The 22,674-nt window shown below is 53.9% G+C and overlaps 1 protein-coding gene across 2 annotated transcripts in view; it reads right to left on the reverse strand.

The window, feature by feature from the left end:
- PLPP4 (phospholipid phosphatase 4) overlaps window positions 1-22,674 on the reverse strand; it is a 137,054-nt gene that overhangs the window by 569 nt on the left and 113,811 nt on the right. For both annotated transcript variants that reach the window (XM_002718742.5, XM_070057123.1), the window contains one exon: window positions 11,220-11,390. In XM_002718742.5, coding sequence (XP_002718788.2) covers window positions 11,220-11,390 — 171 coding nt within the window. The remainder of the gene's footprint in view (window positions 1-11,219; window positions 11,391-22,674) is intronic.

Consider the following 22,674-nt stretch of genomic DNA (forward strand, 5'->3'; position numbering starts at 1 on the left):
AGAAACGTGTTACTCTTCCTTCCTGCACGGCCAGTGATGTGTTCAAGAAAGTGCGTTTCCCACCTGCGCCAGGGACTGGCTGGCTCCTAGCACCCCCCGGAAGACTAGGAGACGGGGCAGCCACGCTGGAGCTACGTATCCCGGTGGCCTCTGCTGACTGTCAGCATTCGAGCGCTCCAATGGTGAAAACAGGCACTTGCTTCTCTCTTCCCTCGCCTTCCTTAACTCCCAGACAAGCCCTGCCGGCGCTCAGATCCGTGTTCCTGAGTGTCAAAGTCAATTCTCAATGCCATCTCTACAGGCTCTAAATCCCCTCGGGGACTGTCACTGCTGTTTGGTGGGCAAGTTCCCACCAGCGTCCTGAGTGATAGCTGGTGCACCACAGGAACGCACTGAGCATGCTGGTCTCTGCCCCGGGGCAGGCGTTTTCCCAGAGAGGAAATGGATCCTGAGTCAAAGTGAATAAAACATTTCCCACGCGCACACTTGGCGGATTTAGGCGGGAGGGGCCCAATCCCCCTGCCGAGCTGCAGGTCTCACCGTGGAGGGGGAGAAGATGGAAGATGTGGCGGGGGGGCGTGGCTGCAGGCAGGACAGGCCCCTCCCCTGGGGGCAGCCCCTTGCCAAAGAGGATGCCCAACAGAGACCCCATGAGAGCGGCTCGCCCCAGCAGCCCTGGCTGGTGTGGGTGCGGGAGGACTTCCAGCATTCCTATGGATTATTCTTGCTGAAAAGGGCCTAGCACAATGGCAAATCTCCCCTAACTGAAGAAATGCGAACTCTGGGGATCAAGGTCACTGCCAGGTTGGACTGCCCAGTTCCCTGCTGGTGGTTTCCACTTCCACACTCACTCTCTCACTCTTTTTTTTTTTTTTTTTAAACAGGCAGAGTGGACAGTGAGAGAGAGAGAGAGAGAGAGAGAGAGAAAGGTCTTCCTTTTGCCGTTGGTTCACCCTCCAATGGCCGCTGCGGCCGGCGCACCGCGCTGATCCGAAGCCAGGAGCCAGGTGCTTCCTCCTGGTCTCCCATGGGGTGCAGGGCCCAAGCACTTGGGCCATCCTCCACTGCCCTCCCGGGCCACAGCAGAGAGCTGGCCTGGAAGAGGGGCAACCAGGACAGAATCCGGCACCCCGACTGGGACTAGAACCCGGTGTGCTGGTGCTGCAGGCAGAGGATTAGCCTAGTGAGCCACAGCGCCAGCCCCACACTCACTCCCTTGTTGGCTCACACAAACTACCCACAGGCAGGCAGCAGCAGCCCCAGTCTCCCAGAAGCCCTGGGCATGCACCCTGGCGCCCTGACTCTGCAGCCCACACCGGCCCACGGTGCTGGGCCCATCAGGCTTGATTACCATGGGACTCCCCAAGTCCCAGTTGAGACAGCAGCTCGCCCCCACGGGCTGGGAGGTGCAGCCACCAAGGTGGGGGTGGGGGCCAAGGGTTTTCCTTGGGGATCACTGCTCAGGTGGTGTTTCTCAGCACTTCCCTGGAAGCATCCCACTGAGCAGAGACTTTAATTCCGCCGTCTCCTGCAGGTGAAACTGAGTGCCCGTCAAGGAGAGGCACCTGTCAGGGCTTAGATGCATGCACCCCACTCCTCAGTCCTTTTGTGATTCCCTTCCAGGTACCTTGGCACGAGCTACATCTAACCAGGCTAACGTTGCAGGATGGGGGTAACGTGTGTGTATTTCATTTGCACTCCTAGAATTGCCTCCACCCACAGTGTTTCTACCAGTCTAATAGTACAACGTAAAATGTTCCCTGAGAGACAGCTTTCAGTTCTTTTTAAAGAAGTTTATTAAGTGCAGGCAATTTTCTTGGCCTATAATGGCGAGACAGGGAAAGAAGCATAGAGAGGAGAAAAGTTCTTTTACCTAAGATGTTTCTGTGACTGCAGCCAACATCAGGGCCCTGGAGGCTGGAAGCAGCGGACTTTCAAGTGCAAGGGGATGAAGCCATAGCCGGCGTGCCTGAAGCAAGGGCACGGAGCCCTACGCCAGCCCGGCTGAATCCTTGCCGCTGCTGTTACAGCCCCAGCCAAGCCCGCATCTCTCAAAGCCGCTGGTCCAGACCTGCCCACCATGCTGGACACCCCCACCCCCATCTGCCACAGCCTTGGTTCCCTTTCTGTTCTTCAGACACCTGATTTGTCAGCCTTCAGGGCTCTGCAGGTGCTGTTCTGATCCTGGATGCCCAAGGCATCCCTTCGCCTCATCTCCTCCCGCTGCCATGGAGCACAGCTCAACACCTCGGGGCTACGGAGCTCAACACCTTGGGGCTACGGAGCCTCAGCTGACATCCAGGCTAGACTGACAGCCCTCCCCGCTCCCTGCACGCAGCCGTGACAAATGACAACCTGTGATCATTTCATGTTTAGCACTGGACTCAAAACTCCAGAAAGACAGCGGCTGTGTCTCTGCTGTTGGCTGCTGACTCCCTTGAACACCTCCACCAACACCTTGCTCTCCGCAGAATTAAGTGTGGGGAGGGAAGCGTGTGCACAGTAACTCGGGTTTGGCTCAGCTGCTGGCCCATGGGGGAGCCACTTTCCCGCACCAGGCTTCTAATGTAAGAACACGCAACAAGCGCGAGGCCTTTGGGTGCAGGGTGCAGGGGTCCAGGAACTTGATCCCCATGTCAGCCTCCCAGGGAAGTCGCTTCCGCTCCCAGAGCTTCGGCTGCCTGATCTCTCAAGTCAACATCCACCTCGCTGGGTGCTGATCAACTCATAGTACATCACTTCTGCACATTATGCCACGGACCAGGCCAAAAATAAAGGACCTAAAAAATAGTAGCCACCCCTTTCCTTCTTGCCCTGCTCGCCTCACCTCTGCCAGGCACTATCTCTCCCTGCCTCTCCTCTCTCTCATATAGCAACTCGGCAGTCAAGAGTCCTGATCCCTTCAGCAAGGCAACACTTTCACAGGGTTTTAAATGCACTTCTAATGAACTTAGAAAGTACTGTCACCCACGACACTGTAAAGCCGGACGGACCATCAATTCCGGAGCAGAGCCGCAGGCACAGCTACCGTGAAGGCAGGCAGTTGCTCAAATGAAGAACCTTTTCACGTAGCCTGTAAAATATATTCTAGTCCAAGGTCTCCGAGTTGCGCCATTGTTTTGTTCTCTCTTCTCACCCCCAGGGAAGAGCCCTGTGGGGTGTTATTAGCATCTAAAATGACCCACAACGTTGGCATCTGAGCAACTGACTATGGAACAGGCCAGAGAGCAAGGCCTACACGCAGCCCCGCTCTACATTCCATCTCCTGCGGCACGGCATTTCATTAGGTGAGTCCTGGACCAGGCCACATCAAACTGCTCCAAGCGCACGCTCCCCAGGCTCCCGACGGAGCAGCACACGAGGAAGTGGCGGTTCCCACCGCTGCCGTCTTTCCGTCGGATGGAACGAGTAAAGCGGTGAGACAGACGCCACCGTGGGGTTATCAGAAGTAACAAGAGCAATGGGAAGCCTGTCCAAGCTGCCTTCCCTGCCTCACTCAGAGCTTTGTTCATTACGAAGGTGGTGAGCGAGACCCAAAACGCAGCTCACTGTAGGAGGGAGTATGGCCTATTGCTATTCTAGAAACTCACACCCCCATCCTGTGTGCCGGAAAGCAGGTGGGTCTGTACTGGGGGGAGGAAAAGCTACCTGGGACTGACTTCATCCCAAGTACAGCAACCCGGGGCGGCTCAAAAGGGAAAGACAAGGATCTCGGCGCTCCTGGGATACAAACGCTGCTGGCTCCCTGCTTAGCGTCGATGTCGTTCTTTCAACACACATGTACTGCGTGGGGATCAGGTGTCAGGCATGACAGTGAGGTCCTGGACATGAGCACGGAGGAAACTGGAAAACCCTGCCCTGCAGTGCTGACAGTCCTAAGGGGCAGGGCGGACACCAAGTGACGACCGCTGCTCGGCGAGTGGCCAGGAGCAGCCAGGCGCACCCTGAGGGAGGAGACTGCAATGGGCGTGCTCTGCAGGACCCGAAGGCTGAGCAGGCATGAACCAGGGCAGGGGAAGACACGGAGGCGAGGAAGGCACCTGCGGCTTCCTGGGCAATGGAAGGGTGTGCATAAAGGCACCAAGGAAAGACCTGGTCAATGTGGGAACCTGTTACGTTGGAGGGGTGGGGTCTCGGAGGACACAGGCTGACCGGTCACCTGGCCTGGGCTGGGGAAGACGGCTTTCTGCATTCCTTTATGGCACTGTTGCGGCTCGGCAGGGATCGGGGCCCCACTCTGGTCCTGGGCCGCCCGCTCCGCACGCCGCAGCCTCACACGTGCCCCTCGGTGCTGCATCCCTTCCCCAGGTCTGCCGCCGTCCCACGCGGTGGTGTCCAGGACCCCAACCACCCCATCCATGTTCACGTCCCCGGAGCTTGGCGGTCTTTACCCCAGATGTTGAGGGGACTGAGATGAACTGCAGGACGCACTAAGAGGCAGGCAGTGCAGGACTCCGCTCACAAGCAGTGTCCAGGACGGGCAACCCACACACAGAGAAAGCGATTTGCGGGGTGGGGCCTGGGGGCGGGGGACTGGCGAGTGGCTGCTGACGGGTCTCTGCGGGGTGATGAAAAGTTCTGGAAGCAGACAGTAGAGATGGCTGCACAACTGGACGTGCACACTCCACTGATCTGCAGACTTTCACAGGGGAAACCGCAATATTGAAGAATAGATTAATATCCCAATAAAGTTATTCGTAAAAAGGCGGGTTGTGGATCAATTCTAATGATAGAAAAGGAGGTAAACTTTGAATGAGGTAGCCAGGAATTGAGTCCTTAACTATCTTCTCACAATGTTAAAGGAGAGGGGCTGGCGCCGCGGCTCACTAGGCTAATCCTCCACCTAGCGGCGCCGGCACACAGGGTTCTAGTCCCGGTCGGGGCGCAGGATTCTGTCCCGGTTGCCCCTCTTCCAGGCCAGCTCTCTGCTATGGCCCGGAAGTGCAGTGGAGGATGGCCCAAGTGCTTGGGCCCTGCACCCCACGGGAGACCAGGAGAAGCACCTGGCTCCTGCCTTTGGATCAGCGCGGTACGCCAGCCGCGACGGCCATTGGAGGGTGAACCAACGGCAAAAGGAAGACCTTTCTCTCTGTCTCTCTCTCTTTCACTGTCCACTCTGCCTGTCAAAAAAAAAAAAAAAAAAAAGGAGAGGAAAGACCTCACAAGGCCTGGCACATTGAGACGCTGGGCTCTGCCCACCTGCGGTGACACAGGCAGCCTTCTGAAGAGGTGCAGCCGCGTCTCAGGAGGGGCACAACCCGCATGTCACCATGGCAACACACAGCATCCCTGAGCTGGCCTGCCTGGGCACCCGGTACGCCTTGGGCTCCGTGACTCCAGACGCTGGGGCAAAAACGAGCTCTGGCAAACTCCACAACTCCAGTCCTCTGCTGTGGTTCTTTTCATTATTTGCGGTGGTTCTGCTGTGAGGGAGGCTCCCTGCCTCTGTGACTCTGAGCTTCTCTAAAAGGAGTTCTGGAGCACAGAGAGTGCACAACCTGCCGGATACGCAGCAGGCGAGAAGGGCGGTCACCGTGTCTTACCCAGCACCGTCGTGCCCCGCCTCCACTGGGAAACGTGCCTGACACAGGCACGGGGCGTACACAAGAGAACTAAGAAATGAAGCGTGACTTTAAATGTTTTCCATTTGAAATGTTATTTATTTGAGAGGCAGAAAGAGAGAGCATGCGTGCTTCCATCCATTGGTCTACTTCTCAAATGCCCGTAACGGCCAGGGTGGCACCCCTCGGACATGGGCACTCAATCCAGGTCTCCCAGGAACTGCCTGAGCCATCACAGCTGGAATCAGGACAGAGCTGGGTGCTGAGCCCCGGTCCTCTGGTGTGGAATGTGGGTGTCCTAATGCTAGCTCTGTAGCTTCTTGATTATTTCCAAAAGTAAACAGAGTTTGTAGACAACAAGGTTAATGGAAAACTGATACTAGTCACAAAGGAACACAATTTAGTCAAAATCACTCATTCATTCAGCTTTTACTGAGCACTGTTAGGAGTGGTGTTCTGGGGCTAGCGCTGTGGCACAGCATGTTAAAGCCCCAGCCTGCAGCGCCGGCATCCCATATGGACGCCAGTTCTAGTCCTGGCTGCTCCTCTTCCCAAACAGCTCTCCACCATGAGCTGGGAAAGCAGTAGAAGATGGCCCAAGTGCTTGGACCCCTGCACCTGCGTGGGACACCAGGAGGAAGCTCCTGGCTCCTGGCTTCGGATCAGCTCAGCTCTGGCTGTTGCGGTCATTTGGGGAGTGGACTAACAGAATGGAAGACCTCCCTCTCTCTGGCTCTACCTCTCTCTGTAACTCTGTCTTTCAAATAAATAAAATAAATCTTAAGGAGTGGTGTTCTTTCCACAGTCACTTGGAAGTCCTAACCCCTAGTTCCTCAGGTTGCCACCTTCTTTGGAATCAGGGTCTTTGAAGGCGGTGACCTGAGTGGGTCCTCATCCACTGTGACCAGTGTCCTTCTACAAAGAGGCAGCGTGGACACGGAGGGGAGAGGACGGGGGAAATCCAGGGAGGGTGGAGGCGGAGGGTGGGCACACACTGCCACAGCCAAGCCACAGCCACGGCTATGAGCGGCTGGGAGAGGCAGGGAAGGGAGGGTCCCTGCGCATACCTGGCTGTCATGCAGTCCCGGGACTGCGTGATGAAACATTTCTGATTCTGGCCCTTCGCTGTGGCAGCCCTCGGAGCCTCGCAGAAGCACCTGCTCCGCGCCATGGCAACAGAAGGGCACAGATCCCCCAAATTCCAGGGCAGGGGTCAGGAGCTGCGCGCACGCATTACAACCAGAGCAGCTGCCACAGAGACCGGGCGGCCACTCACAGACAGGGCCACTTACCCCCGACCCTTCCCAAAGTTTGCTGACTCGGTCTGGCGGACGGGGCAGACGACCATCAGTGTGCAGCACGTCCGTTTGTTGGAAAGGAGTAGGTGCTCGGGGCTGCTTACAGGACGCATGGTTAGAGCAGTCAGTGGGCTAAAGGCCATCTCCAAACCTGGAGTGACATGCGGCGAGCCTGGAGCCACACACTGGGCCCGTGCCCAGTGACGGTGCAAACCACACGTGCCTGCCGCTCCCAGCTGCAAGACTCTGCTGGCCAGAAACCACAGGCACACCAGTGTGAGCAGAGGCACAGCGGGCTTCATGGCAGGCTCTGCGCGTTCTGTGCATTTACCTTTTCTAGAACGGGAACTGTGCGGAGCATTCGCACTGGAAAACACCCTTACTCAGTCCCACAGGTGAGCTTTGCTATGAGGCTCCTCACCTGTGACTCCCAGCTTCCCGCTGAGCCGGAGGCCAGCATGTCACAGACTCGGGGGACGTCAGCCACACAGAGATCCAGGGTTGACTGACTGAGCCAGGGCCGTGTTCCCCCTTCTCCCGTGGCCCAGGCCGTGTATTTTCCTCATTTAATGGAAACTACAGACTTGTGGATGTGGAGCAGGTTGGAGAGGCAGAACAGAGAGACGGGTATAAATGACAGGAAGCAACCATGACCATGGACGTGGCAAGCTGCTGGGGCGGACGGGCTATTTATTGGGTAGGAAACTGTAATGGAGCAACTGGATGCACTTCCACACTAGGCACAGTTGCTCAAATCAAAAGTGAAATGGAGTCATAAAATCTCACGGCATCAATGCTGCTAACTGAGGTCCATTATGAGAGGGACCTGGGTTCTGCTCAAGCTCCTGGGCTCTGCGGGAACCCTCGTCATGAGGGATGGTCCTTGGCCGTGGTCACGGGTGGCTCCACCCACCAAAGGAAAACGAGTAGTTCACCTCCATCAGGCCTCAGCCTCAAACACGCACCCACCCAGCCGCCCAAAGCCTCACTGTCCACCCCTTCTCCAAGCAGGGGGTCTTGCGAGGCTTCCTGGGTTCCTCTCTTAATAACTGGGTATTCAGGGGCCAGGGCTGTGGTGTAGTGGGCTAAGCCTCTGCCTGCCAGGCTGCCATCCCATATGGGTGCAGGTTCGTGTCCTGGCTGCTCCACTTCCAATTCTGCTGTTAATGGTCTGGGAAGGCAGTGGAGGATGGCCCAAGTGCTTGGCCCCTGCACCCACGTGGGAGACCCAGAAGAAGCTCCTGGCTCCTAGCTTCAGATCAGCCCAGCTCTGGCTGCTGTGGGCATTTAGGGAGTGAACCAGTAGATGGAAAACCTTTTTTTCTGTCTCTCCCTCTCTCTGTCTGTAACTGCATCTCAAATAAATAAATAAAATCTGCAAAAAAATAACCGAGTGTTCCGTGGCTAAATTTTCCCACTCCTGAAATGTGGCTGCTTCTTGACATGTCAGAAGGGAAAGAAAGATGGAGCCAAAACCCGGCCGTAGCTCAGGGTCTCTCCAGCTTGGCAGTGCTGACATCTGGGGCTACAGGACGGGGGTGGGTGAGGAGCTGTCCTGTGCAGTGTGGGAGGTTGAACAGCGCCTGCAGCCTCTAGCCCTCTGTCCACCTGATGCCAGGAACACCTCCCTCCCAACGCGTGGCAACCGAAAACACCAAATGTCCCCTGGGAGATACAATCACCCCACCCACCCCAAGTTGAGAGGAAGCAGTGTAGACAATGACTGTCACAAAAAGGGGAACTCGGGTACCATGAGCCTCACTCAGAGCCTGTGTACTGGCTGCCGCAACTTCAGCTCCAGCCGCAGAAGCCTAACTTGACCTGGTTTCGGTCTGCACCCTATCTATGACCCTGGACATGGCTGAGTACAGTCTCTTGCTTTGCCTCTCCCACAGGCACTCGCTATTCTCTGCTGCTCAGAGTTCTCTGTGGGCCTACCAGCAGGGATGGCCGTGAGGTCCGGCTGCCAGCAGGCCTCAGCCCCCGCTGCCTCGTGAACCCACCGTCCCTGCAGCCGAGAGCTGCACTGCCGTAATCTTCCCCTCAGCCAGGGAGACGACGAGGAGGAGCCAGGCTAGGGCCAGCGAGGGCTTCAGAGAGGTCACTCTCCCATCCCCGGCTCTCGGCCCATGATCGCCACGAGACGGCTCTTAGCGATTCCCAAGATAAAGGAAAAACCGGTGCGATTCTGAAACCCTCAATCGTCCTCCATAGCCAGAGTGGTTGAATACAAGTGGTAACTGGACACTCACAGCGAACCAACAGACTATGTCCCAAGAACCTGGCTGCCACCGAATCAGGTGTTGGGGGAACACAGCGCATGGTTCCTTAGAAGCAGTGCCCTAGGCATCCAGGACCCCAGTGTGCACCTGTGTAGAGAGGTTTCCCGTACCGAGCAGGTGGCGGCACCGGTGCACGGTGGCGGGCACAGCTGCCTTTCTAGTTCCGAGTCCACGAGGACCCAGGACTGCATGAATCCATGGAACAGCTCTGAAATGTTTGGGGGTCACTGGTCCTGTGCTCCACGGGGGCAAAGCTAACCACAAATGACCACTGGCCTGTAAGACTCTTTGTAGGGAGCGCCCTGACCACACTGGCACCCATGATTCTATGGGGAAACATTCCCAGGTCTAAGGGTGCCCTTGTGCTGCCGACACAGAGTCCCCCTCTCCCGCCTCCCATGGTGTGGTTTCATATCATGCAGAGCTTCATCAAGTCAGCCATGAAAACTGACGACAAAGGAGGGCCCAGGCCCCGCCCTGCGGCTCTCTCCTGCCCCCCCTCTCAGGAGGCCTGGTCACTACCTGACCTGTGATGCAGCCACCTGTCCCACTCCTGTCTGAGCATCTCTCCCCCACCCTGCACCCTCCAGCTCAATGCTGCTGGTGGCACACAACACCCGGGGCACGACCTCCAAGAGGGTAGAGGGTGGAGCTGAGGCCGGGAAGGAGCGAGAGAAGCCGGGGCAGTGCTGGGAGGAGCCCACGGCCCCCAGAGAAAACAGGGAGACGGAGCCCTGTTTTGGAGTTGCCCTCGCGTCTGGCCCTGCCTGCTTCCCGCATGCCACCAGAACAAAACCCTGGAAATGTGAGAGGATGCCGGCACCATGGCTCACTTGGCTAATCCTCTGCCTGCAGCGCCGGCACCCTGGGTTCTAGTCCCAGTTGGGGTGCCGGGTACTAGTCCCGGTTGCTCCTCTTCCAGTCCCGCTCTGCTGTGGCCTGGGAAGGCAGTGGAGGATGGCCCAGGTCCTTGGGGCCCTGCACCCGCATGGGAGACCAGGAGGAAGCACCTGGCTTTGGATTGGCGCACAGCACCAGCCGTGGCGGCCATTAAGGGAGTGAACCAATGGAAGGAAGACCTTTCTCTCTGTCTCTCTCTGTCTATAACTCTCTCTCTGTCTCTCTTTCTGTCTAACTCTGCCTTTCAAAAAAAAAAAAAAAAAGAGTGAGAGGAAGGGAGTCCCGCAATACAGAGACAGGAAGGAGCAGAGACGGGCACAGTGCCTGGTGTTGTCCTTTGACAACAGCACAAGAGGAAGAGGCTGGGTGGCAGCCTGCTGGTGAAAAGCCGACGCAGAAGCTAAGTGTCAACTCACTGAATTTGCTTTGTTTGCTTAAAGTCAACCTGCAAGATAGAAGGCTTTGCCAGGGCTTCTCAGACTTCATCAGAAATGACAGGTAGGTCTGCCTGTCAATCAGGAAGGTTTCTGACACTCCCCACCCCCCCCCAACATTCCCCACCCTCAGGTACAATTTCTAGCTTGGGGCAACCTGGTCAGGGTGATCTGAGGACTGCTCTAGGCTGCTGTTACTGTCACCTCTCCGTCTCTCTCCCAGCTGTCTTGCTGGCAGACTGTAAGCTGCAGTTCATCCGCAGGGGGCCAGGGTCAGTTCTGTCCCAGGAACCAGCCCCTCCCTGGTTTTGTGCTGTTTTGATTTGGATGAACGTCCCGGGAGTGAGGAACATTGCTGAACTCCACGCCTGGGCTGAGCACACACGTTGGGAGAGCGTCCATGATGGGAAATTTGTTCTTGCAGGCTGGGTTTGATATGGGAAGGAGCCAAAAAGCACTTGGCACCGAGCCCCAGGACGAGGCAAGCAATCCAGCAGGGAAATCACATTTGGGGCTGAGGCCAAGGGTGAGTCAGGAGGACCTGATGTCCTTGAACACGAAGGAAGGGGAGCAGAGGAGCTCCCACTTCCCCAGCAAGGGCAGCGTGGAGGCCACAGCTCACCGGGCTTCCAAAGTGCGCCGACTTCGCCGTCTACGCCTACTTGAGTTTCTGCTCATGGACACCTGGTCCTCCCCGTGTGGAGCATTTCGACCCCGGTCCCTGGAGCCTGGGCGGGGACTCACCTTGCCAGTGATGCTTGTAGTCGCACATGCGGGACAGGGCGATCATCATGGCGCAGTACAAGGGCAGGATGGCCGCACAGAGCCGCCAGCTCTTCCCCCGCCCGCTCTCCGTGAAGCAGTGCAGTTTGCCGGCCAAGTAGAACGTCGTGAAGCCGAGGCCCGAGAAGGCAACTGCCAAAGAGAAACGGCACGAGTTACGGCAGCAGGTGGTAAGTGGCAGATTCAGGGCGTGCTGGGCACGCTGTCCGCCATCTTGCACACCCCCAGGGCAAGGCCATGTGACAGCAGGCACCGTCTAGGCAATCTGTGCTACCGCGGGAACCATGCTGGCAGAAGCTCTCGGTCGTGAGAGTGACCTTCCAGGCTTGCCCACGAGCAAAGTCTACAGTACCTCATCCATTCAGTCCTGACTAATGGATACACCCTGTGTAGACAGGTGCTGTGCTAGGCGTGGGGAATACAACAATGCGTTTGATATTATGTCAAGAGGCTGCAGTCTGATTGACGGATACGGCCATGCTAACAGTTTTCATATAGAGTGTTACGTTCTAGAAGAACAGAAGATTGTGAGAACTGCTTAGACTAGGAGGGTGAGCCCAGATCACGGGCCTGGGAGACGGTATACAACGGTGGTTTCTCCAAGACGGAACCCGGAAGTGCTCTCGAACAGTGGGTTTGATGGAGAAGCCAGTGATGCCAAATGCCTTGTTTTCTGTTAGAAATAACGGTGATGGCTTTCCAGAACACCAGGACGGCTCAGGCTGTGCTAAATACACTGTCAAAGTGTGGGGCTGAGTGTAGCATACAAGAGGCCCTGAGCTCCTCAACCAAACAGGCTTCAAACACATTAGGAACGCAGTGGGGTTTAAGGTGGGGCCCTGTGGGCTCAGAGCCATGGGCCTGAAGCCGGGCTACACAGGGAGCTACCAGCAGCGTCCGGGCAGGCGGTCCCGTTGCCAGGCATTCTGTGTGCAGTGGCCCAAAGTGGGCCCTGATCTGTGTGCACGTGTGTGTGCGCCTGCACACGCATGCCTCTGAGCTCCCCAGGTGATCCTAGCAGTGGTCAGTGTGGTCTCTGTTGAAGGCAGGCGCTACAGCTCCTCACCTTCTCTGACACCTGCCCCACCCAAATGTCACTTTTTTAAAAAACTTTTATTTAGGAAATATAAATTTCCAAAGTACAGTTTATGGATTACATTGGCTTCCCCCCCCCCATAACTTCCCTCCCACCTGCACCCCTCCCATCTCCCGCTCCCTCTCCCATTCCATTCACATCAAGATTCATTTTCAATTATCTTTATATACAGAAGATCGATTCAGTATATATTAAGTAAAGATTTCATCAGTTTGCACCCCCATAGAACATAAAGTGCAAAATACTGTTTCAGTACTAGTTAAAGCATTACTTCACATTGGACAACACATTAAGGACAGATCCCACATGAGGAGTAAGTGCACAGTGACTCCTGTTGCTGACTTAACAATTTGACACTCTTGTTTATGGCGTCAGTAATCTCCCTAGGCTCTAGTCATGAGTTGCCAAGGCTATGGAAGCCTTTTGAGTTTGCCAACTTCTATCTTACTCCGACAGGGTCATAGTCAAAGTGGAAGTTCTCTCCTCCCTTCAGAGAAGGGTACCTCCTTCTTTGACGGCCCATTCTTTCTACTGGGATCTCACTCACAGAGATCTTTCATTTAGGTTGGTTTTTTTTTTTTTTTTTGCCAGAGTGTCTTGGTTTTCCATGCCTAAAATACTCTCATGGGCTCTTCAGCCAGGTCCGAATGCCTTAAGGGCTGATTCTGAGGCCAGAGTGCTGTTTAGGACATCTGCCATTCTATGAGTCTGCTGTGTATCCTGCTTCCCATGTTGGATCGTTCTCTCCCTTTTTTATTCTATCAGAAGACACTCCAGGGGGTGACCCACAGCATGACTTAGAAAACGGGTCATACAAAAACTCCAATGCCAGCACGCTGACAACTCTAACAGGTGCTCAGGCCTCCCGTGGGAGGGGTTACAAAGGCAGGCCCCAGGCCCAGCCCAGACCTACGGGTCAGAACCTGCATTTCATGCCATCCACAAGTCACCTGTGCACTTAGCAGTCAGAGAAGCCCTGACCCCACACACATTGTGTCATCTTTGCAAGAGATCTCCAAAAGTCACCTTTAAGAAAATATCAAACAGGGGTAAATGTAGGTGATGCTCTGCTCAAAAGTTACTTATAATTACAGGAAAACCTCAGAGTGGTCAGCATGAGGCACAGACCGGCAAAGTGTTGTGTTTCCACTCAACAGACTGCGAGGCAACCACGCAGAGTGTGATCGTGTTGCGTTAAGACCGACACTTAGGAGACGGTGTTCACCAAAAAGTTCAGGGCCCCTACTCGTAGATTCAAGACAATCAGAGCTGGCGTTCATAATAAAGAATAACCTGCCACTTTTCCAGATATCTTCCTAAAAGGGACCTCAGTCATGAACACAGGACTGTACCAAAGGGTAACTTACCCAGAACCCAAGTAAACAAGGAAAAGAGAATATTAAGTTGGATGTAACCCGAGAATAAAGACAAAGCAAAAGTAAGGAAATGCACATGTGAGCGGCTTGTGCACTGAAACTTTCTGAATAATGATCAGTCCTCAGGCGGCAGCCCAGTGCTAACGTGTAGTCAGTATTCTGCACAGAGGATGGGTATGTGAGACACTGTGTTGTCCAGCCCGGTCCTAGAAGGCCTGCTAAGGTGGGAGGGCAGTAAGTGATCATGGCCTTCCAAAGTGGCCCCGTTTGGCCATCATCCTAGCAAACGCAACAGCTTCTTAATTCCCACCCTCATCCACTTCGCTCTGTCTTTGCTCTCTGAGCGGGAGAGACAGGCTAGACCGCTGCCGCTTCCCGGTGTAGGTCCCATTCCGAGTTCTTACAGAAGGAACAAAGGACTTCGTTCCGACAGCGAGTGAATCCACCGCATCACACTAAATGTGGGCAGCAGACAGAACTGCCCTGGGGCTTTGAGGGGCTGTGGGTAAAGGTCTCCAAGACCCAAATCAGAGAGAAGCAGCCACAGGTTGTCAGATCGGCCTCTCTCATGAAAAGAAAAAAACAAGGGGCTGGTGCTGTGGTGTAGTGGGTCAAGCCATCACCTACAGTGCCAGCATCCTATATGGGCTCCAATTTGAGTCCCGGTTGCTCTACTTCTGATCCAGCTCTCTACTATGGCCTGGGATAGCAGTGGAAGATGGCCCAAGTCCTTGGGCCCCTGCACCCACATGGGAGACCTGGAAGAAGCTCCTGGCTCCTGGCTTCAGATCAGCGCAGCTCCAGCTGTTGCAGCCAACTGGGGAGTGAACCAACGGATGGAAAACCTCTCTCTCTCTCTCTCTCTCTCTCTCTCTTTCTCTGTCTCTCCTTCTTTCTCTATGTAACTCTGACTTTCAAATAAACAAATCTTAAAAAAAAGAAAAAACAAACGAAAAGTAAATGGACAGAGAGCGGGTGAGCAGGGATTCGCGTGTGTCCCCACCAAAAACAACTTGGAGACTTCAAGACAAATGAGTCCTCGGCTCAAGTCCCTCTGAGCACCCTCAGGGGATGGGGAAGGCAGGAGGCTGTCTAGCCCTCCACGTTCATGACCCTGGAAGCTCCACAGCCTCTACCTGACCTCTCCTGCCCCAGGAACTCTAAGTTGGCCACACACGCTTTGGCTTAATCTTTGGAGAGCAGGTACAATGCATTCTCTCCGGCATAGTGAGAACCAGCCCCCTCCTCCTCAGCTCTTCAAAACGTTAAAGCCTCTGCTTCTTTGGAAAGGAGGAGGGATCCATGGGAAGTTTTTAAAGATACATTTTATCTGTTTGAAAGGTAGACAGCACCCACATACAGAGGGAGGGAGGGAGGGAGAGAGTGGGAGGGAGGGGGAGAGAGTAAGAGAGGGAAAGGGGGAGAGGGGGAGAGAATGAGAATCTTCCACCCACGGGTTCATTCCTCAAATGGTCGCAATGGCAAGGGCTGGGCCAGGCCAAAGCCAGGAGCCTCTTCAGGGTCTCCCATGTGGGAGCAGGGGCCCAAGGACTTGGGCCATCTTCTGCTGCTTTCCCAGGCCATTAGCAGGGAGCTGGGTTGGAACTGAACAGCTGGGACATGAACCAGTGCCTATATGGGATGCAGGCACTGCGGGTGGTGGCTTTACCGGCTATGCCACAGCACCGGTCCCCTCACAGGCATTTTTCAAGGCTGAGTGCAAGGGCCCGGAACCCACAGGTATCCAGGAGCAGCCATCTCTTCCGCACACGTGGCTGGGCCTCGGACAACATGGTGAAGGCATCACCGTGTGCCCTTCCTTTTCTAGGAGACATAAAGAGGCTTCGGTTTCATGCTTGTCACTGTCTCATTGACGTTTACGCAGTTACTGAGCCAACATAAAGTCCTCTGACACAGGACTTCTGCACTGACTCCCTCTGGCCCAGGAGGCACATCTGAGTCACAGAAACACTGGCTTCTTATAACTGCCTGAACTAGAACTTGACTCTGAGTAGGTATCAGTCCACGCTGTCCCTGTCACCTCTTCCTAAGGGACTAGGGGTTCGCAATGCAGCCTCCCATGAGCCACCCGATTGCAAGATCCTAGGACTCACAACTATCAAGGTGCGAGCTCAGATCCAACTGGGAGAAAAAGATGCAGGAAGGCTGTTAAAGACACCCCAGGGCTGTAAATCCTCTTACCCAAGGGACTCTGGCACCGCCTAGCAGAGTGCCTGGGTTCTATGTCTGATCCCAGCTCCCTGAAAGTGTGCACAAGACAGCAGGTGATGGCTCAAGTCCTTGGGTCCCTGCTGCCCACATGGGAGACCTGCATTGAGTTCTGGGCTCCTGACTTAGGGCTGGCATACCCCCTGCTGATGTAAGTATTCAAGGAGAAAAACAGCAGATGAAGATCTCCCCTGTCTCTCTGCTTTTCAAATAAATAAAAATGTGAAGCCTTTAATCTCAGGGCAGAGTGGCTGAAATGACATTCATTTTATGGGAGTGTCAATCCCTTCCCTGAAACACGGGTCTAGATTCCAGCTTGATAAGAACCCAGAATGCAAAATGAGAACTCAAAGACACCAGCCAGGGCACTGCGCATTTTGCAAGATGGGAAGTACAAGATCTCACACACACACACCCCTTTGCAACTGGCAGGAAAGACGCAGGCACAGTGATCGGTGGGGGAGAACATATGTCCCGTGTTTTCAGAGCTCATAACAGGATCTCCTGGCTTCCAACAGCTGGTTGTAAATATTTATATACTGACATGCCTTTGAAGCAAGGATGATCTCAACTGGAAGAAGACGACCGATGATGATGGTTCCCCACCCTGTTTCTTGAGTACAGAGGGTTTGGGGGCAGTGAAACTACTTAAGATGCTCTACTGGTGGGCACGTGTCACTGCACACGTTCAAGGCTCACAGAACACACAACACCTACCGTGAACCCTAATGCAAACTGGAGTTAGCGTGATGCGCCAATTTAAGTTCACTGATTTTAACAACTGCACGGTTCTGATGCAGGCTTTGGCTGCTGGAGAGAAAGTGCATGAAGCTGGGGATGGCAGGTGGGAGATTTGTGTTCCTTCCCTCAATTTTGCTATGAATCTGAAACTTCGTCACAAAATAAAACAATAAATTTTAAAAAAAGAGTGATTTCCACTATTCCCCAGGAGGCTTTTTTTATTTACTTTTATTTTTTAACAGGCAGAGTGGACAGTGAGAGAGACAGAGAGAGACAAAGGTCTTCCTTTGCTGTTGGTTCACCCTCCAATGGCCACCGCGGCCGGCATGCTGCAGCCGGCGCATCGCACTGATCCGAAGGCAGGAGCCAGGTGCTTATCCTGGTCTCCCATGGGGTGCAGGGCCCAAGCACTTGGGCCATCCTCTGCTGCACTCCCGGGCCACAGCAGAGAGCTGGCCTGGAAGAGGGGCAACCGGGACAGAATCCGGTGCCCTGACAGGAACTAGAACCCGGTGTGCCAGCGCCGCAAGGCAGAGGATTAGCCTATTGAGCCACGGCGCCGGCCTCCCCAGGAGGCTTCTAAACCAAATGGAAAATCTTTGGGCTCTAATGAAAGCAAGAAACAAGAATTTGGCACCAGAAAGAGAGGAGCCCTTTAAAAACTGAGATAAGAATCAGGGGGACCGACCCCACTTTTAATGCTGTTATTTTTCACTTTTTCTAATTGCCATAAATTTCCCTAGACGAATGGATCATTTCTGTCCCTGAAGATAGAACGGTTTTTGGATGAGGCAATTTTTACCAATTTTGATTTTATCATGTGCGAGGAGATAGGATTTTCTTCTCCGAGAGAGAGAAGAGCAACAAAGAACTGAACAAATATCAGCACTGAAGGGTGTTATGGGCGGATGCAAGTGCAGCTCCAAGACCTTCCAAAGCCAAGACGGTGGAAACCAGGCTGCTTGGTCAGTGCCTGCTGCCCCTCCAAGTAGGAGTGCGGTGTTGGGAGCTGGCAGTCGCTGGAATACAGGATCTTGGGCAAGTTACTTTCAGTCTTTGGGCTTTAGTGTTCCCTAATGAGAGTCACAGAGGCCACCCGGTCATGCCCAAGGGGCTGGGCAGAGACAGAACACCAAGTTGGATACTGAAGTCAAGGGCAAACCTTGCTGATTCATCGTCCACCATTCCAGTGTTGCCAGGCACTCAGATGCAAGAAATACTCAGTGGCTCACTTGTGATGATAAATGACAACTAACACCTGGCTTCACTGTCGGGAGACAATCTGGAGCAGAGAGGAGCAGGACAAACTGTAGAGAACTCTTTTATCTAAAGATGCGACCCTGCCTCTACTCCAGCTAGGAAAGGCAGACTTCGTGTTCCCTTCCGTTTGAGCGCCTGTTGCTTTATGTGGGACACGCCTGTTTCAAAATGTTAAAAAATTAATAAAAAAATTAATACAGTGCTGAGTAAATGCAGCTCATCAGGGTTGATTCATCCGGGCTGGGTCTGCAGGCTGCCAATCAGAGACCTCACTCAAGCCCTACCTTCCAGCACCAACAGTCGACTTAGCTAGACTTCTTACAATTCCAGTGTCAGCCTGTCACCATTCTCTACTCAAGAGATCACATGATGAGGTTGGAGGAGGTGGATTCTACTTAATATGATAGCAGGGACATGCTAAATTACACAGGTCATTGGCAGACTAAGTGATCCGCCCAACAGCAGGGAGCAATGTGTGTTGGCGAGGAGCCAGAGCTTCTGACACACACGTGGTGCTCATCTCTGCCGCTGAGTGCAGTGTGGATGGCCTTCCTGGGGCCTCAGTTTTGCCTTCTGTACAGTACACTTGGTAGCCCTGGACTTGGAAGGGTAACGTGAGGATCAGTCAATGAGAAACTGTAAAGTTGCTCTGCCCAGTGCGTGGCGCAGTGCCCGTCCCCTAACACTGCCACTGCAGCAGCCACTGGGCCACGGCCTTGACCCACAAAGCTCCAGCTTGAGAGAGAAGCCTTTGCGGGGGGGGGGGGGGTCTACTTTTGCAGTGTGCAGCTCCCAGGGCCGTCAACGGATCTTAGCTGCTGAAATTCACCAACTTGAAGACTCAAGGAGATGACTTAGTGGAAGTTCCTGTCCCATCCCACTCTGCAGGAAGTCTGAGGCTCTCAGGAGGGGACCCTTAGGAGGCCATTCCAGTGCTATGTGGCCCATCACCTAGGCCGTCTTCTGGATTCCCTAAACGCAAGTCCATGGTGTTGGGATCTACTGTAACGTACCTATGATTCCAAATCCTGTAACCCAACTAGTTTCTAAATACGTAGTTGCAATTTCCTAGTTTTCCAATTCACGATTTCAGCTTAGCTAAGTTTCTCATGCTGTCTTCTTTTTCATGACAAAGTATATTCATTAATATAATATGCTAGGTCATTAGGAGGTTTTTTTTTTTTTTTTAAAAAAAGAACATAGGGTTGCTATAGCTCTTAGAGAGAACATGAGTCCACAGTATACCTAGATCATTCAACAGAGATTAAGGAGACAAAGTTATGACTGTCTCATGAAAATATCACCAGATGAGCACTGACATCCAATGTAGCTACTCAGCCAGCCAGCATCTCGCTCCAATGGAAAACAACGATGAAAATTTTAAAATAATACTAAACTTAGTGTCCACAGTGGTTTTTTAAAAAATTCCACCTGCTCTCCAGTCTATTCACAATGAACTTGCTTTGCTCTGGTACAGGAGATAGAAAGTCTGTCTTTGCTGGAAGGAAGAGAATTCTGAACGTCCCTGAATCTGAATCTCATACCAGTGATGTCTAACATCTCCTTGAAGGACAAGGGCTCACTGCAGTGAGTGCACTCACTGGGGACTTTATCAGGCCCCACCCTCCGGACACGCACAGTTCCGCCCGCCCTTCCTTGCCTGTCTCTGCTTCTGTCTGTCTCTCACACACACTCTCCCCGGGGTCTTCCTGCGGGGGTGATCCTGGAACCTTCCCAGGGCACTCAGAACAGGGGTCCCTCTGTTCTCCAGGGGCTGACGGCTGCTTCTCAACTTCCCGGGGCAGGCTCCAGGGACAAGGCAAGTTGCTGAGTTCTCAGGTGAGGTGAAGTCACAACAGGGGGAGCCACACGTGATTCCAAGGGTCTGGGGAATGCAGAGACTCAGCACCCTCAGGAGGCCCCAGCAGGAAGGCATCGAGGTGGTCGGGTGTGGCAGCCTCCCCTCTGCACAAACGCCTCACCAGCTCACCCTCCTTCACCCCCAGAACAACAGGACGATAGCATTTCATGCACGCAAAGTAGAGGCCTGGAGAGTTTGAGCTGTTGGCCTATTATTTCGTACAGCTCGTCAGAAACTGCCAATTCTTTGCAAAGAGAGCAAAACTCACAGATGTTCTTGGCATCATTGCAGTTCCAGCCCTGCATGTGTCCATTAGGGTGACCACTGAAGCGCCAGGACCCAGTACACTGCCTGACAACAGAGCGACTCAATGTGTGGTGCCCAAATGGACACATACATGGGAAAAACCACCTACCCCTTCCACAAACACAGTCGACCCTATTAAGTACCAGGGCAACAGGCCAAGGTCCTTCAGGATGGAAACACACGTAAGATGAAGACTGTGCCCTTCACTGCCCGTTTCTAGGCAGGGTGAGATGTCAGCCAGCTGAGCTGGGTTCATTTCCAGCTTGTGATGGAGACAGCTGTACTGCTCTATTGGAGAATGAGCAATGGGGGAAAAAAGGCACTCTGATGCTCGTAATCAGCCTGCAGGCAAATGTCAGAGGCAGGAAATGCAAACAGAAAGTGCACCGGCAACTCCTGTGCGACCCCGGTTTGCATCTTCAAAGACTTTGTTGGGGCCCGCATTGTGGTACAGCAGGTAAAGCTGCCGCCTGCAGTGCCGGCATCCCACACGGGCACCGGTTCGAGTCCTGGCTGCTCCACTTCCAATGCAGCTCCCTGCTGGTGCTCCTGGGAGGGCAGCAGAGGATGGTTCAAGTCCTTGGGCCCCTGCACCCATGTGGGAGACCCAAAGGAAGCTCCTGGCTCCTGATCAGCCCAGCTCCAGCTGTTGTGGCCATTTGGGGAGTGAATCAAATGGAAGATCTCTCTCTGCCTCTCTGCCTTCCAAATAAATAAGTACATCTTTTTAAAACAGGAGGATTTTGTTCTTTCTTCTATATACGGACCAGGCAGAGTGTACAGGAAGTGCAGAAGAAGCGAGGCAGAGGGAAGAAAGGCAGCCGGAGGAGGTGGCCATTTTCTGTCCAACTGGGAGGCCCTGATCCCTGGGACGGGGAAGCAGGGCGGAGGAGGATTAAGAGTTTCATACGACAGAAGCCACCTTTGCTTCCCCCTCCCACCCCACTCCGCTGACGAGGGGTCACGAATGCTCCTGCTCGCCCCGGAGGGAGCGGAGAGCAGTCCCAGAGATAGGATGCAGTTTTGCGTATCAGAGCGCCCTCATCCACAGAAGGTCTAAATCCCCCGGACCAGCTCTCCTTGTTCAGCCTCGCTGACGGCCCGCAATGATCTAAGACATAAATACAAGAACAAGCCTGCAAAAAGCAGAAATTGCCTTCTCCCGTAATGCCATTAGCAGAGCTGATAAGCGGATGGGCAGTCGTCAAAAGATAATGTTTTAATGAAAAATGATTTTTGTGTTACCTCCGAGGGCCTTGGCAGAGATTGGAACGATAATGTTTAACTTTGAGAAACCACCAAAAAGGCAGGAGCCACAGGTCTGCTCAGTGAGCTCGCCTGAGAGCCTTGATGGTGGGTGCAAGTGCCCCTGAGGTTGCCAACAGCGACAGTCCACAGTGGATGCTGGCCACGTGGCCCTGTGAGATCTTCTTATGTGCTGCTCAAGAGGAACGGGGGTAAGTGACAGTCTTGAGCCAGGCGAGACCACCATTTTGGTTCCTGGAGAGAACCACCGCCCCTCCCAGTCCAAGAAGCTCCGAACGACGGTGCAGCTGATGGGGGGGGGGGCACCCGAGCTCGCCCCACGTTCTGCTTCTTCCAACATGGCATTTCCCTTGGCCAGAGACCAGCCACGCACACCTCACCCACCCCTAAGGAAACTGCTATTCAACAGGACAAGCAGCTTCCTAATCTGACGCATACAAAATCTGTCTCCTCCGCTCTGACTTACACCATCCGACTCCAGAAAGATGTATTTTAGGTTCACACGAGAAGTGCGGCTTTGTAGAGTGAGGAGGGCCATTTTTGATTTGAGAATGCAAACGTGCTGCATTTTCACCCCCTGTGACCTCCACAGACACTGCTGGCCCACAAGGGCTCTACCAAGAAAGCCAGCTTTGAGTGCAGAACCTCCCTCAAGACAGTGTTTCAGCAATGTCTTGCCCCAGGCAGTGAACTGAAATCCACCTGCTGGGTTTTTAGAAATCTTTCAATCCAAGACGGCACTGACACAAAAAGCAGGACCCTTCCGGGTGTCAGCATGTGAGGCGCAGAGTGGTTTCCCACCACAGGCCACGTCCAAGTGCCGAACGGGAATGACAGCTCCTGCTTCAGCAAACTCTCAAAAGACTTGGAATTTGGACACCTGTGAACAGAAATTCAACACACACGCGGATTAGTGCGGCTGAGGGAACAGCTGTCGGAAGCCGGTCTCAAACCCAGACTGTCTACTCCCAAGATTCAGTCCAGTGCCCCTTCTCCAATACAAAAATACCTATTCTTCCGTCTCTGGTGGTGTGGCAGAACATGTATCTTCTTAAAAATAATTACCTGTGGGATGAATTATAAAATCAGGTAACTGTTTAAACACATCCCTGTGTCGACACAGAGAGAAGAAATAACAAAACCGAGGTTCCTCAACGTGAAAGGAGAGAGAGAACTCTGGGTGCAAGGAGACAGCGACGTCAGGTGGATCCTGAGTGTGCTCCACAGAGATCTGGGGGCCTGCAGATTCCACTTGGACGTCTCCGTGGGGCCCAAGGGCAG

This window comes from Oryctolagus cuniculus, chromosome 15 (genome assembly GCF_964237555.1).
Source record: "Oryctolagus cuniculus chromosome 15, mOryCun1.1, whole genome shotgun sequence".
NCBI classification, from domain to species: Eukaryota; Metazoa; Chordata; class Mammalia; order Lagomorpha; family Leporidae; genus Oryctolagus; species Oryctolagus cuniculus.